Source organism: Dipodomys ordii, unplaced genomic scaffold (assembly GCF_000151885.1).
Source record: "Dipodomys ordii isolate 6190 unplaced genomic scaffold, Dord_2.0 Scaffold132, whole genome shotgun sequence".
Lineage (NCBI taxonomy): Eukaryota > Metazoa > Chordata > Mammalia > Rodentia > Heteromyidae > Dipodomys > Dipodomys ordii.
Window position 1 is genome coordinate 369651 of NW_012267348.1, and position 15660 is coordinate 385310.

Consider the following 15660-nt stretch of genomic DNA (forward strand, 5'->3'; position numbering starts at 1 on the left):
GAACAGCATCAAACCCTGCTCCGATCCACTCCTCTTACCCCCTCAAGCGGCTGTAGGTGAACTGCTAATCACAAAACCCTGGCTCCTGCCACAGAGGGAGGGCACATGGCCAAGGCCTATCCAATCACAGAACCCTGTCCTCATGTCTCCAGTGACTAGACCAGTATAGCTGCACAGCCCAGACCAGAGCAACTCAAGTCCTACACTGAGATTTTATCTGCATACTCTTAAAGTAAAAATTTCCCTCTTTGCTCTGGAACTAAATGACTGTGGACAACATGTCCCTCCAAAAGAGTCTACCTGTAGTAGGAAAAGATGAGTTAAACCCTTGATGGTGACACAATGAAGAGAGGAATTCTCCCTGGATACAGCTATGGCAGAAGGCTCCTGTCTCAGTTTACCACAGTCACACGAGTAATCAACTCTGTTTGAGCAATAAGAGGTCTGCCTAATAACCCTAGACTTTGTTTCCTCATTTAAAAGTGAAAAAGTTGAGTCTGCAACAGAATGCCCGATAAACCCCTACATTCTACAAAATTCTTCTCCAATGGCCTAGGGAAAAGGAACAAGTCACTAGAAATGTCTGAAATGTGGTCAACAAGCAATTAAAAACTCAGTTCCAGTCCTAAAACAGTTCTGCATACAGCAGGCCTTGGCTAGGAATTTCCTAGTTCTCTTTCTCTCTCTCTCCCTCCCTCCCTCTCTCTCTCTGTCTCTCTGTCTCTGTCTGTCTGTCTCTCTCACTCTCTCTTACCTTCCTCTAACAGGAGAAACTGTATAATATATTTCTCTCCCTCTCTTCTTTGCTCCCTCCTTTTTCTAACAGGAGAAGCTGTACAATATATTTCCAGGAGAAAGAGCGGAAACTCTGAGTTCAGTACTTCCCCAACTAGATGGAGACCAGATGTGGATGTGCAGTGTGTATCTGACAGAGGAGACATCTGGAAGCCAGAAGCCCCCGAGGATCCCACTGCCCAGCCTATCATTTGTTCCCACCACACCCATCTCCACCCAAACCATGCTTTTAGCCTCTCTCCACGAACATGTTTGCAGCCACTCCCCCCCCCACCCCCCTCCACCCCCGACCTGGGTCTGGTGAGAGAGGGGAGCAGCAGGAGCAACAACCTCTTACCAGGGACTGGAGAGGTGCTGAGAAATTGGAAATGAAACACCCAGCACCTTATCTCCTTACAAGCAAAGGGCTAAACGTTTCTTGTGGCCAGTAATTGTGGCCTGGGACAGAGCTAAAACACTCTGTGTGAATAAACAGGACCTTTTATTTTTTTTTTTAATGCCAGTGTGGAGACTTGAACTCAGGGCCTGGGTACTGTCCTTGCTTTTGTGCTCAAGGCTAGTGTTCTACCACTGGTGCCACAGCTCTACTTTGACTTTTTTTGGGGGGGTCCGGTCGTGGGGCCTGAACTCTGGGCCTGGGCACTGTCCCTCAGCTCTTCAGCTCAAGGCTAGAGCTCTACCACTTGAGCCACAGCGCCACTTCCAGCTTTTATTATTTTTGCTTATGTGGTGCTGAGGAATGGAGCCCAGGGCCTCATGCATGCAAGGCAAGCGCTCTACCACTGAGCCACCTTCCCAGCCCCATCTACTTTGACTTTTTGCTGGTTAACTGGAGATAAAAGTCTCAAAGACTTTCCTGCCCAGGCTGGTATGAACTGTGATCCTCAAATCTCAGCCTCCTGAGTAGCTAAAGTTATAGGCGTGAGCCACTGGCACCCTTCAAGACTGATGCTCTGTCACTTGAGCCACGCCCCCAATTCCAGCTTTTTGCTGGTTAATTGGAGTTAGTAATCTTACATATGTATATGCCTGGGTTAGCCTCAAACCATGATCCTCAGATCTCAACCTCCTGAGTAGTTAGTATTATAGATGTGAGCCACTGGTGTCTACTTGGATCCTTTTTTCTTTACAAGCTAAAGAAGAATGGGATTGCAAATACTTACATAATGATTTCCTGTGGCTTGTATATAAATACAACAAGTTTGCTAGTATACAGATTCTAAAACTTTTCTTTCTAAATAAAGAAGAAAACGAAGTGTTTAGAGAAACGCTGTGTTCTAAGGACCCTGAAGGACCAAAGCAGTGTGCCCTGCCCAGGCCCACAGACCCTAGTGTTAAGCTTCATTACAGAAAGCCTAGCAACCTGGTAGTGCCTCCACCACTTCATTTGGTGTTCTGGGCCCTTCCTCAATTTCAATTACCTTCAGGATGATTACACAGCGAGTCTGTGATAGTATTTCCACTCGGAGGGGTTCCCTTCTACTCTGTGTAGTATACTGAGGAATCTTCCTCCAAGGTGGAGAAGGATGAACTTGGCCAGGCCCCAACTTCTCCCTCTGGAGTATTTCCATGTGTTTGTTTAGCTTTGAGAAGCCCCAGAGGCAAAAGAAATCAAAGCAAGCAAAAGACACCAAGATAAATAAACACTGTGGCTAGTCTAACCACTAAAGGACTTCAGTCACTCAAGCCATCCTAACAACTTGAGAACATATCAAAATTAGCTTATTCATATTTTTGCAGCACTGGGGATCAAACCCTAGGCCAGCACAAATTGCTGCATCCATCCACAGCCTGCATTGTTTTGACACAGGGTCTCACTATATAGCCCATGCTGGACCTGAGCTCCTCCCGCCTCCACCTCCTGAATGCTGGAATTGATTATAAGCACACAAAAATGCTCAGCACTTTTTGGGAGAGTTGAGAGCTATAAGGAACCTGAATTCAACATGCACTGACTACAGATATCTCCTTCTTCATAATTAGTCAGAGGGTAGATTTACCTTCTTTAGTGAATTACTAATTTTAAATATCGTTATTGTCATCAATTTGGTAAGAATGAGGTGTACTGAGAGTCACTTAAAGCTAGTAAGGACCAAATACACCTTCCCTTGAGCAACTAATTTTACAAACCAGAATTGAACTAAAGGAACCACAAACCTTGGACAATGTTACTCCTTCCTTGTTCAAGAAGAACTGTACTTATTACCTGACTTTTGGAATTATAAATCCTCTGTACAACTACTTAATAATAACACTACATTCAAAACCCACAAAACTTTTTCCCTTTAATTTCCTATTCTTTTCTTTCCCTTCCACTCCTTTCCTCCTCTTCTCCCTCCTTTCCCATCTCTTCTTCCTTCCCCTCTCCCTCCTCTTCCTATTTTTTCTTCTCTTTTTGAGATAAAGTCTCCCTATGTCACCCAGGCTGACCTTAAACCAGCAATCCTCCTGGCTGAGCCTCCCAAGTGCTGGGATTATAGACATGAGCCTCCGAACCAGCTAGAAAACATCTTGCAAAGGAAAACACCTGAAAGGGTATCAAGGATATAAGAAAGAGTGTTTCCCAAGATGTGAGACTTCCAGTGCTAAAACCAGGACAGTTCCTTGAAAAACTTAGGAGTAAGAAGGAGGCTGCAATGCTTGATAAGAAATGTACTCATTACCTTGCCCATGTAATTGTAACCCCTCTGTACAGTATTTTCACAATACAAAAAAAAGAAAAAGAAAGAAAGAAAAACTTAGGAGTGTGTGGCTACCACCCTTGGCTAATGACCACTGTTGGTCCAAAGGAGCACAACACTGATGAGAAAAACATATAAAGAGAATGCTAAAACTACGGTCCACAAAAAAACCAGGGGAGACAATTTCTCAGTGTGTACACACTGCAAAAGGTTTCATGCTCAATGACTCCAAGATGCCTCCAGCTCCATCAATTACTGAATATCCATGCACAGAGACACCGCAAAGGCTCTGAGAAGTCATGCAGTAATGTATATATTTAATATGGTATATTCAGTATATCCCAAATTGTTCTGACCAGACAACCTTTTTTCAGCTAATGGTCATGATCATCCAACTGAAGACACTAGGAATCTCATCCATAAAACCATGAACAATGTAGGATACATGACACTGAATCAGTACACCTGCACATCTATTTCACCAGCTGACCTTTCTTTTGTTACTCAATGAAAAAATATACAATAATCTATAACTAAAATAGTGATGTGATCTAGGTTTGTTATTTCTGTTGGTGGCACTGGGGTTGCAGACAGGTACTCTACCGCCATGCCATGTTTCCATCCCTTCTGATTTTTAGTTTTGTCTTTCAGAGAGTCTTATGCATCTGCTCAAACTGGACTCAAATTGAAATCCTCCTACTTCTGCCTTACATGTTACTGGAATTTCAGACATGGGTCACTATGTCCTCTCCTGAGGTAATTTTTAAATAAGGCAAAGGCCTGAGATCTAAACACAATGGTAAGACGTGAACAGAACTAGTCAGAATAGAATGGAAAAATCAGATATGAAACCCAGTCAAAAACATGTGAATTGTGTGTCACATACCTATGAGATATTCATTCACTGCATTCATTCATTCAACAAACTAATCAAACACGTATATGCAAAGCACTGAGCTATCCAGAGACACAATCCTGAGCAAGAGACAGTAACAACTGCCTATTTTACATCTGCAGCTTGTGACTGCCAATCTTAAACTTCAGAATGTGCATAGCCTCATGATAAAAAAAAGTACCAAGAACAAAGGAGGGGCCTTGAGGCAGATTTAGGAGTGTGAGGTGTTCAGAACCACCCAGAGAGGTGTCCATGCTGGAAGTCATCCAGTGGGTGAAGTGGGTGGGCTAGTAGCAGCATGTGTAGGAGTACAGTGCTTGTGGCGGGGGGGGGGGGGGGGGGGGGGGGGGGAATGGTAGGGGGCCCCTGGGGACAAGGCAGTCAAAGAGCTCCAAGCATTCTCTATGGACAGAAGGGTTTTCTCCCTCAATCAGGATTAGAACTCCATGTAGCACACAGTAGGACTCCCATGTATGTACCATAACCGTTACTATCATCATGAACACAGCACAGAAGACCACCTCAAGTCAGGACGACGCTCTGCACCACACCCCAGCCCCCAAAGGGACTCCTGCTTTGTGCCTGCGAGAATCTGATGATTCCTTTTAAAGTCCATGTAAAGCTCACAGACTTGGAAATCAAAGCTTCCCAGGAAGGCATACATGTCACACGCTGTTTGTTTCTTTTTTCTTTCCAGGCTCCAAGGAAAGCAACCCCTTACCTTCTTCACAAGATCCCACAGTGTTCAGGCACACTTTCTGGGTCATGCAGGGGTGCTGATCCCCAGTGGTGAGATACAATTTTATTTGCAAAGCCCCCTTCCCTCACCTCCCCCGACTCCAGGTGGCCGATGGTTCCAGGAAGCTAACACTTGCTGGCAAGCAAAACTACCCAAGGCAGGCACTTACCCCTCTGAAATTCCAGGCTTTGGGAGTGGGAAACATGGGAAAGTTGTTTTGTCTCTGTCGTTTAGGCCTGGAAGAAAAGAAAAGTCCATGGGATCATTATTTGCTGATGAGATACTCAGAAGAAATCCCTGGTTACCAAGAAAGTAAGTGGCCTTGAGAGAAATTGCCTAGGGACACTAGGTGGCTGGAGTTTCCTGGGGCCACATTTATTCCAAACTCTTTCACAAATCCCGCAAGGAAAACCCCAGCCAGAAAACAGCCTTTCATCCCTGATCATAAAACAGAACCTTACAATTTGCAACTTGGACGCAATCAAAAAGTCACCAACTCCCAATGTATCTTTATTTCTCTCCAGCTAGCAGTTCCCAAATGGAGGCTATCAGGTGATGTTTACAGCCTCAGCTCGGCTTGGAACTCCTCCCCCTTGGTGCATATACTCTGGGGAGCCCCAAAATGGCCACTAAGGCCTCCAGAGCCGCATGCGCGCGCACGTGCGTGAGTGTGTGTGTGTGTTGTGTGTGTGTGTGTGTGTGTGTGTGTGTGATTACTGGAGAATGAATTTAGGGGCTCTCACTTGCTACACAAATGTTCTACCACTTGAGACACCCCCTGATCTTTTTTGCTTTAAGTATGTTTTCCACACAGTATCTCACACTTTTGCCTGCACCAATGAAAGATTACTAGACTTTGCCAGAGAACCACGCAGACATCCAGGTACAGAGAACAAAGAAAGGTTTATTGCTAGGAAAGAGGGCCTGCAAGACTCTTTCTCACAAGGGAGGAATGAGAAGAAGCACCGGCTATTGTCTGGGGTGATTTATATAACCTAGGAGGTTTAGGAGGGGCTAGAAGGGGCTAGGAGGTGGAGATCTTTGTGGACATGTGGACCAGGGGCTTCATCATGGTGGACTAGGATTTCTGGCTGCTATCCAAATAGTGGATAAGGGATCCTGCAGCTGCCCAGACCTGAAGGTCACTCTAAGGGGCTCTTGCTGCCTTATATGGTGGTAGCTGCCCCAGAGAAGTGCCATCCCAAGGTAAAGGGGGCTGGAGGCTGATTATTTACTGCCTTTGCTACGTGGGCCTAGTGCTGCCTAGGGAGGGAGCATGCTAAGCTGTGGAGAAGGGAACGGGTGGACTAAGCTATGGAAAGGGAGCTCATTTCGCTAACATTGATCCTTCTACTTCTTCCTCCTGAGCAGCTGGAATCATAGGCATGTACCACCACACTCAGCTTCAGACTGAGGTTTTTTGTTTGTTTGTTTTTTTGTCGGTTGTGGGGCCTGAACTCTGGGCCTGGGCACTGTCCCTCAGCTCTTCAGCTCAAGGTTAGTGCTCTACCACTTGAGCCACAGTGCCACTTCTGGCTTTTTCTGCTTATGTGGTGCTGAAGAATCGAACCCAGGGCCTCATGCATGCAAGGCAAGCGCTCTACCACTGAGCCACCTTCCCAGCCCCAGACCAAAGTTTTTTAAATGATGATCAACACAACATGTTGCCCTGCCTAACAAGTTGCTACTTGTCGTCTCCTCCTGGAGAACACCTCTTGGTTTGCATGGATGGATCTTAGAAGTAGTGTGGTGGCTTCAGGCCAGTCACCACAGGAGGTTCCAAACTCCAAAGCACCTGATTTCTGTCTTGCAGGAGCTGCTTTTTTTTGCAAGAAGAGGACCAGCTTTCCTGATGTTTCTATGAAGCAATGTTTATATGAAGCAGCCCTGGAAAAGGTCCTGCTTGGACTTTTCCTGAAGTTTGAGTCACTGGTGTACCAAACAGTTGCCTCTGTCCTGAGCAGACGTAGAGACCAGCACCCAAGCGTTAGAGCACATCAGACCTGAGTAATCATACACACACACAAATAAGATCACAAGGTGATTAGAATAACAGCAGCTAACAGGCACTGAGTACCTACAAAAGCGGTGCTGTTATTATTAAGGTGATATACAGAGGGGTTGGTGTTTTTCATAAATCAGGTAATGAGCACATTTCTTTTTTGGGTGAAGTCATCCAGGTGCTAATATTTTACACAGGAATCCCACTGCCTCTTGCCACTATTATCCTGGTCTAGATAGGAGATAAGCCCCTGGGAATGCAGCTCAGTGGTAGAGGGCTCACTAGTATAGGAGAGGCTCTGGGTCCTATCTCCAGCACTGAAAAACAAACAAAAGTAACTCTTCCCTCTCCCCCGCCCCCCAACACTGGACCTAGGGATAGTGACTGAATTACCACACAAGTGAAACCAAGTTCTACTCTCAATCATTCAACCTCACTTCTCATCATGTTTCATCAGCTGTGACCCTGAACATTTCTTGTTTTGTTTTGTGCTGATATTGGAGCTTGAACTCAGAGACTTGTATTGCTGCTTTTTGCTCAAGGCTGGCACCTTACCACTTGAGCCACACCTCCACTTCTGGCTTTTTGCTGGTTAGTTAGAGATAAGAACCTCATAGACTTTTTCTGCTGGAGCAGGCTTCAAACTGAGATCCTTAGATCTCAGGCTCCTGAGTAGCTAAGATTACAAGTATGAGCCACTGTGGGCACCCAGCTCAAGGTTCATACCTTGATCTTTGGCTTTCCTGTGTGCTAAACAGGGGGACTCCACTGCGTGGAGTCAGAATGAGATGAGGACTCCAACTCAGGCTCTGTCCTGCACATTATGCCCCACCACCACCACCACCAAGCCTGGCTCCAAGAACAGTATCCAAATCAGAGACACAATGATGCCGAAGAGCTGGTTAGCTCCTGCCACATGCTGTGTGTCATGTATATATCATACCAGTCCCTCCCACCTCGCCTCTCCTCACCCAAGTGAGCAACAGAACCCAGGCTCAGATGCCTGGCCACAAACAGAGAACATGAAGGTGGCTGTTTAGATTGCGTACCCTGCTCTGTTAGGAACAGGTTAGTCCCAGTTCTTCTGAAAAGAAATTTCTGCCTTAAAAAAGAGAAATGTTGGATTTTTCACAATACTTCTATACCTCAGCTTTATGGTCCTAACTATTATTTAAGGAGCTTTATGGCTTCCAAAGCAACAATATACACCAACACATTTTCAGTTGAAAGTACTCTTGTTCCACAAAAGCTCACACCCAACATTAATTAGCACAATAATTAAGAGATTCTATTACAGCTGTGCCAGGGCCTACATTATAATACCTCCATAATCTAAAACCTCATAATATAACCTTAGAAGACAGATTGCTATGTATAATGTTAAAGTATAATGTACAAATATTACAATGGTGTTATATACAACATTACTGTGAGAACACACATTTTCAAATAAACCATGCTATAAATTTGTATTACAGTTTCATATAATTTTATATAATCGATGTTATATTATCACAGGGAAATATTATGATTACTCCATCTTACAGATGGAGTAAATTAGGGTTCAGAGAAGTTAAGCCACATGCTAAAGGTCACAGCTGGTAGGTGCCTCTAAAATCCAGAGGGTACAGCTCATCTCAGATGTAGAAAATCCTTCAACCCCAAAAGGATGAACAAATGTTAGGAAGAAGGCTGCCCAGGGAAGGTGTCAGCCATAGAAAGTAAGAGGCTGCAGCCTATGTGAATGATCTGGAAGCCCGGGAGCAGCCAACATGCTGTCACAAATGCCACCATGCCCAATAAGAGAAGGATCCATATACCCAGGTATATTCCTTCTGTTTCAGAAGCAACTTCTTTGCAGTCAGTAAAAGTCAAGCAATAAAGTTACCCAGAAACCATATTGCCCCTCACCCAGACATGGTGGGGCCTTTGAACAGGGCTGTTGCCATGGCTGAGGTTCTGGTTGGAGAGCCAATGAACTCTCCATCCAAACCTTACAGACTGAAGCACAGGCGTCTATGTGCTGTGGACACTGTGGCCACAAATGTGACAGGATGCCACCAGGAAGAGACCCGCTCCTCCCCTTCCATTCCCTTCCTCCCGTATTCTCTCTTAAGACCAGAGCCATTGACAGCATCTGTTTTAAATAGTTTAATATCTGAATTCCCAAACCAGAATATCTTGCTAACAAAACTTGTCTTTTATTGTTTCTCTTTTACTTTCCCTATCCATGAGAGGAGAGGTAGCATTTCTGAAGGAAAAAAAAAATCACACAGCTATACTTTAGAAATGTGTACCATGTCTGGTGTTTTTATTCTGGCTGGGCCTTGCATGTTGCGAGGACAAGTGTGGGATCAGATGTTTCTCCACCTGGGGGAGGAGCTATCATGAAGGGATAGGTGGCAGAGCAATAAGCTCATCACCCAAGGGCATATTTCCTGCACCTCTGACTCCAGATTTGCTCACTGCACCTCTGACTCCAGATTTGCTCATCAATGGAGGGGAGGGCTAATAATCAGAGAACCTGAGAAATGCTCGGCTGCTACAGTAGCTTAGAGGCTTGGTGAACCTCTTTGCAAAAGTTCTGCTGAGACTCAACATAGGAAGAGAGCCCTGAGCTCTGGAGAATGGATCCTCACCCATGAATTTCTCTCTCTCTTCTTTCCTTCCCCCTCCCTCCCTTCTTTCTTTCTCTCTCTTTCTTTATTTCCTTTCTTTTCTTTTTCTCTCTCTCTCTCTCCACTTTCCTTTTTTCTCTCTTTCTTTCTTTCCTTCTTTTCTCCTTTCTTTCTCCTTCTTTCCTTCTTTCTTTCTTTCTTTTTTTTTTGGGGGGGTCCAGTCGTGGGGCCTGAACTCTGGGTCTGGGCACTGTCCCTCAGCTCTTCAGCTCAAGGCTAGCGCTCTACCACTTGAGCCACAGCGCCACCACTTCTGGCTTTTTTCTTTTTGCTTATATGGTGCTGAGGAATGGAACCCAGGGCCTCAGGCATGCAAGGCAAGCGCTCTACCACTGAGCCACCTTCCCAGCCCCTCTTTCTTTCTTTCTTCCTTTCTCTTGCTGGTCCTGGGACTTGAACTCAGGGCCTAGGCTTTGTCCCTTTGCTTTTTCTCTCAAGGCCTATGTTCTATCATTTGTGTGATAACTTCTGGCTTTTTGGTGATTAATTGGATATAAGAAGTCTCACAAAAACCAGGGGCTGGTAGCTCACACCTGTAATCCTAGCTACTCAGGAGGTTGAGATCTGAGAATTGTGGTTCAAAGCCAGACAAAGTAGGAAACTCTGTGAGACTTGTATGTCCAATTAACCACCAGAAAACTGGAAGTGGGGCTGTGGCGCAAAGTGATAGAGTGGTAGCCTTGAGTGAGAGAACTCAGGGCAGCACCCAGACCCTGAGTTCAAGCCCCATGACCACACGCACCAAAAAAAAGTCTCATATACTTTTCTGATGGGGCTGCCTTCAAACCATGATCCTCAGTACTCAACCTCCAGAGTAGGAACAATTACAGGCATGAGCCACTGCCACACGGCTCACTGACCATTAATTTAGTCACCAATGCTGACTGAGCACCTTCCATACAAGGTGACAGACAGTAGACATACAACAGCCAACAAAGTGACATGATTCCTGCTCTTGTGTCTTCACAAAAGCCACGCACACACGTGTGTGCATGCACACACACACACACACACACACACACACACACACACACACACACTACAACAAGATAAGGTTTGTTTTTAGTGCTAATGAGTGCCAAAGGATTCAACCAAAGTTTAAGGGACTAGAAGTCCTCATTTCCAAGAGGAAATGAGGTCCATGTTACCTGACTGAGAGAGAAGAGCCTAGCCAAGTAATGAGAACAAGGAAGAGCAAGCCAGGCTGAAGGAAAAGCATGCTCCAAAGCTGAGCAGTAAAATGTCAGGCAAAATACACACTCTGGTGAGGATAAGCAACACAATTGTCAGGGAACACGGATGAATTCTATTCCAGGCAAGGTCATACCACCACAGCCACAGCTGCAATTTAAATTTAAATTTTAAAAGGGAGCCAAGCTCTGCACCTGTAATCTTAGCTACTCAGGAGGCTGAGACTTAAGAATTGTGGTTCAAAGCCAAACCAGGCAGGGAAGTCTATGAGACTCTTTTCTCCAACTAATCATAAAAAGCCAGAAATGGAGCTGTGGCTCAAGTAATAGAGACTAGCCTTGAGCAAAAAAGCTCAGGGACAGCACCAAGGCCCTGAGTTCAAGCCCCAGAACTGGCACAAAAAGTAAAAAATTAAAAAATGACATGTGGCTCAAGTGATAGCATGGCAGAAAAAGTTAAAAGACAGTACCCAGATCCTAAGTCTAAGCCTCATTGCCCACCTCTACCCCCTGCAAAAAAAAAAAAAAGTAAAGCGTGAAATTATAACATTAACAGCTTTCCAGGCACTAGTGGCTCATGCCTATAATCTTACCTACTCAGAGCCTGAGATGTGAGGATTGTGGTTCAAAGCCAGCCCAGGCAGGAAAGTCCATGAGACTCGTATTTCCAACTAGCCACCAGAAAACCAAAGTGGCACTGTGGCTCAAAATTGTAGAGCACTAGCCCTAAGCAAAAAGAGCTCAGGGACAATGTTCAGGTCCAAGTTCAAGCCCCATGACAGACTAAAAAAGAATATTAACAACTTTATACCTTTAAATAAGCATTGTATAAATGTATAAATTGTATACAAACATGCACGTGTGCACATACACACACACACAAACACAATCTTATTCAAACTGTCTCAAAAAGAAAAAGCCTAAGTGATGGGAGGGAGGGAACAAGTGGGAAAGAGGGAACAGCTGATGCTATGCAAAACAAAGAAATGTACATATCACCCAATGTGGAAGAAATAACTGTATTGCAAAGCTCATAGAATTCATAAATGTTATAGACCATGATAGACAATTTGCTCCAGGAAAGTTAGAATGTGTTTGTGACTTTAACTAAGCATCACTATCCCACAATACTGTGAAATTTGGGAAATTATGTAACCACTTAATCACAAAAATTTTGAGGGGCTGGGAAGGTGGCTCAGTGCTAGAGCGCTTGCCTTGCATGCATGAGGCCCTGGGTTCGATTCCTCAGCACCAAATAAGCAAAAAGAAAAAAGCCGGAAGTGGCGCTGTGGCTCAAGTGGTAGAGCACTAGCCTTGAGCTGAAGAGCTGAGGAACAGCACCCAGGCCCAGAGTTCAGACCCCATGACCGGACCCAAAAAAAAAATTAAAAAAAAAAAAAAGAAACAGCCTAAGGTAGGCACTCATGGATTATTCCTGTAAACATAGCTACTCAGGAAGCTGAGATCAGGAATTTTCAGTCTGAAGCCGTCCTGGACAGACAAATCTATGAGACTCTTATCTTCAGTTAACCAGAAGAAAGCCATACCCAGAGGTGTGGCTCAAATGGTAGGCCCTAAATTCAAGCTCCAGTACCAGCATTCATGTATATATGTACACACATGCACGCACACACACACACACACAAAGGGAAAAATATTCACACCCTAATAACTACCTCAGAAGAAGGAGCTTGCTAATTATATCCCCAAGAAAGTGAGCATTTCATGCAGCCCAGAAATGAATAGGAATGCCTTAGTGGTGTTTTATCAGCCAGTGGGAGAAAGTGGCCCTTCTGGTCCCCACTTCTCCACTTACTGGCTTGACTGGCTCAGCCATGATCAGCTTCCCTGTACCTGCCAGCTTCCTCCACACCCTCCACTCCATGTTCCATCTTCTGCTCCCACCTCACGAGCCACTTTGCAGTGTAAAGTTTGCACCTTTAGAACAATTCTGTGTGAATGAGTGCAGTTTTCCAGAAAGAGAGCTAACGTGCTACCATGCATCACACGAGGTGCCTGGGAAGGGCACTTTGCCCAGAGATTAAGACCATACATGCTAGAAAGAACTGGCTCTGCTGAGCCCTAGCTGTGTGTTGCAAGACAGGTGACTTAAGCCTCTCTGGTCGCTAGTCCCTTCATCTGAAAAATGGAGCAGTATCAGGCCCCTGTCAAAGGAGGGGTATGAGGTTAGATCATGTGACACATGTGAAGTTCCTGGCCCCTGGCACATGAAGCATGAGTGTCCCCTTTGGGGAGACAAGCTCAGGAACGTCCGGGACCATGAGGCTTTGCTGGAGGAGCTTAATAGCTAATTCCCAGTGCTTGTCCTCAGTAGCCTAAATTCAATAGCATTCAGAAAACTGTCACAGACCATGAAAGCAAGAACTCCAGTGAGTATATTCAGATGCATAAGAGAGGAGACAGAGAGCACAAGTCCTCTGTACAGCTGCAGCGAGTATGGAGCCACAGGACAGGGAGGCCCAGGTCCCCTGGCTCTGTCCTGGGATTTGCACTCACCTCCCCTGCCTCTCTTTTCCAGGGCCTCCCTCAGGCCAAGCTGGGCTCCACCTGTTACTTTCTTTTTTCTTTTCTGTTTTGTCAGTTGTAGGGCTTGAACTCTGGGCCTGGACTGTCCTTCAGCTCTTCAGCTCAAGGCAAGCGCTCTACCACTTGAGCCACAGTGCCACTTCCGGTTTTCTGGCAGTTTATTGGAGATAAGAGTCTCACAGAATTTCCTGCCCAGGCTGGCTTTGAACCGCGATCCTCAGATCTCAGCCTCCTGAGTAGCTAGGATGACAGGCGTGAACCACCAGCACCTGGCTCCACATGTTACTTTCTGAACAAAAGAGGGCTCCAAAGGCCACAGGCTCCCCAGTTCAGTCCTGCTCAGAGGAGCAGTATGAGGCATACTGGCCACAAGGGAAAAGGGAGAGGTGGCAGGCCAGGCCCCCCCAGGCCTTACTAAGCCCAGTGTGGCTCCCTTCCCTTCTCGTCTATCCAGGAGAAAGCACCTGAGACTTGCCACCATCTCCCACAGGAACCAAAAATCTGAACACTCCTAACAGGCACATAAAGGCCCTTCGTTTCCACATTTCCAGTTCACAGAGCAGCTGAAGGGGTCCATGACCGGTGACCACTTGCTGGTCACCACTGGAACAGAGCTGAGCTTCCACAGGGACACAGGACTGACAGTGGGTGGTTGCTGGTTGGAGCAAAGGCTCTGCAGGCTCCAGGACCTGAGTGACTTCAGGCCATTGATACAACTTCCCTATCCTTAGTGTCTAACTTCAAAATGGCTGTGAGGGTGAGGAATAAATGAATAATTTCTATAAGGCACTCTGCCTACTATGTAGTTTACAGAGTGCCTAACAAATGCTAGCTTTAAATGTCTGCACAGAGTGAACCAGGTTTTCCTTTAGAAATAGGGACACAGTCGAAAGCAAAACATAGGCCCATTTTCTCAAAGCCTACTTTAGGAGCTGATAAATTCTATGGAGAACAACATAGCATGTGGGAGTGGGCAGAGTTGGAGGGCTGTCAGCTGCTCTTCTATATGGAGGACTCAGGGCGGGCTTCTCCAAGAAAATGTCCAGTAAGTACAAACAGGAAAGAGGAGAAAAAATGTCTTAGGTGAGCAGAAAAGCATATGCAAAGGACCTGAGGCAGGAAATGCTTTACATAACTAAGGTGCAACAAGGCCAATATGGCTGGAAAGTAAGCAGAGAATTGTCCCAGAAAGTACTGGAGCCTGAGGGTAAGACTATTGTAAGATCTTTGAAATTCTGTGTTGGTGAGGTCTTCGAAATTCAATGTGGGTGAGTTGGGGAGCCTGGAAAGACAAGAGTTCACAGAGAAGGGGCAAAAAAAAGGATAGCTCTCAATGAGAGAGAGACAGAGAGAGACAGAGAGAGAGAGAGTGAGAGAGAGAGAAAGCAGCTCTAAAGAGCAACATTGGTCAAGAAGGGGATGAGAAAGTTCCCCCAATGGTCAGGTGAAGGATAGCAGGAATTTGGACACAGATGGCGGCAGGGGAGGTGGTAAGAAGTAAAGGAACAATGAACATTTTTAAAGGTGGGGATAATGGGATCTATCAAGACCAGGTTAGGGAAAAATGAAATCAAAGATTTCAAGGATTCTCAAGCCAAGCACTGTGGCTCACACCTGTAATACTAGCTACCATGGAAATGAAGACCAAGAAGATCCAGGGTTGAAGCTAGCCTGGGAGAAAAGTTCACAGAACTCCCTTTTAAACCATAACTGGGTACATTGGTGTGTGTGTGTGTGTGTGTGTGTGTGTCATCCTAGCCCATAATCCTGGTCACTTGGAAGGCTGTGACTGTGAGAATCGTAGTTTCATGATAGTTGTAGTGGGAAAGTCTCTATCTCAACAGGTGCTAGATGTCTGAGGTGGAAAAGTCCAAGAGTCTCCATCTCAAACAGATGCTAGGTATGTGGTGGTATATACAGATCAAGACAGAAAGCCTAAAATAGGTGGATCATGGTACAGGCGTGCACCCCACCCAGGAAAGGAAGTGAGGCACTATCTCAAATATAACTGAAGCTAAAATGGCTAGAGGTGTGGCTCAGAGGTAGAATAGCTGTCTAGCAGCACAAGGCCCTGATTTCAAACCCAGTCTCTCTCTCTCTCTCTCTCTCTCTCTCTCTCTCTCTCTCTCTCTC

The 15660-nt window shown here is 45.6% G+C and overlaps 1 protein-coding gene across 1 annotated transcript in view; it reads right to left on the reverse strand.

Annotated features, from left to right (window-relative positions):
- Positions 1 to 15660, reverse strand: part of Arhgef3 (Rho guanine nucleotide exchange factor (GEF) 3) — a 332874-nt gene that overhangs the window by 266010 nt on the left and 51204 nt on the right. The window contains exon 2 of the mRNA XM_013030784.1: positions 5280 to 5346. Within this exon, the coding sequence (XP_012886238.1) occupies positions 5280 to 5346 (67 nt within the window). The remainder of the gene's footprint in view (positions 1 to 5279; positions 5347 to 15660) is intronic.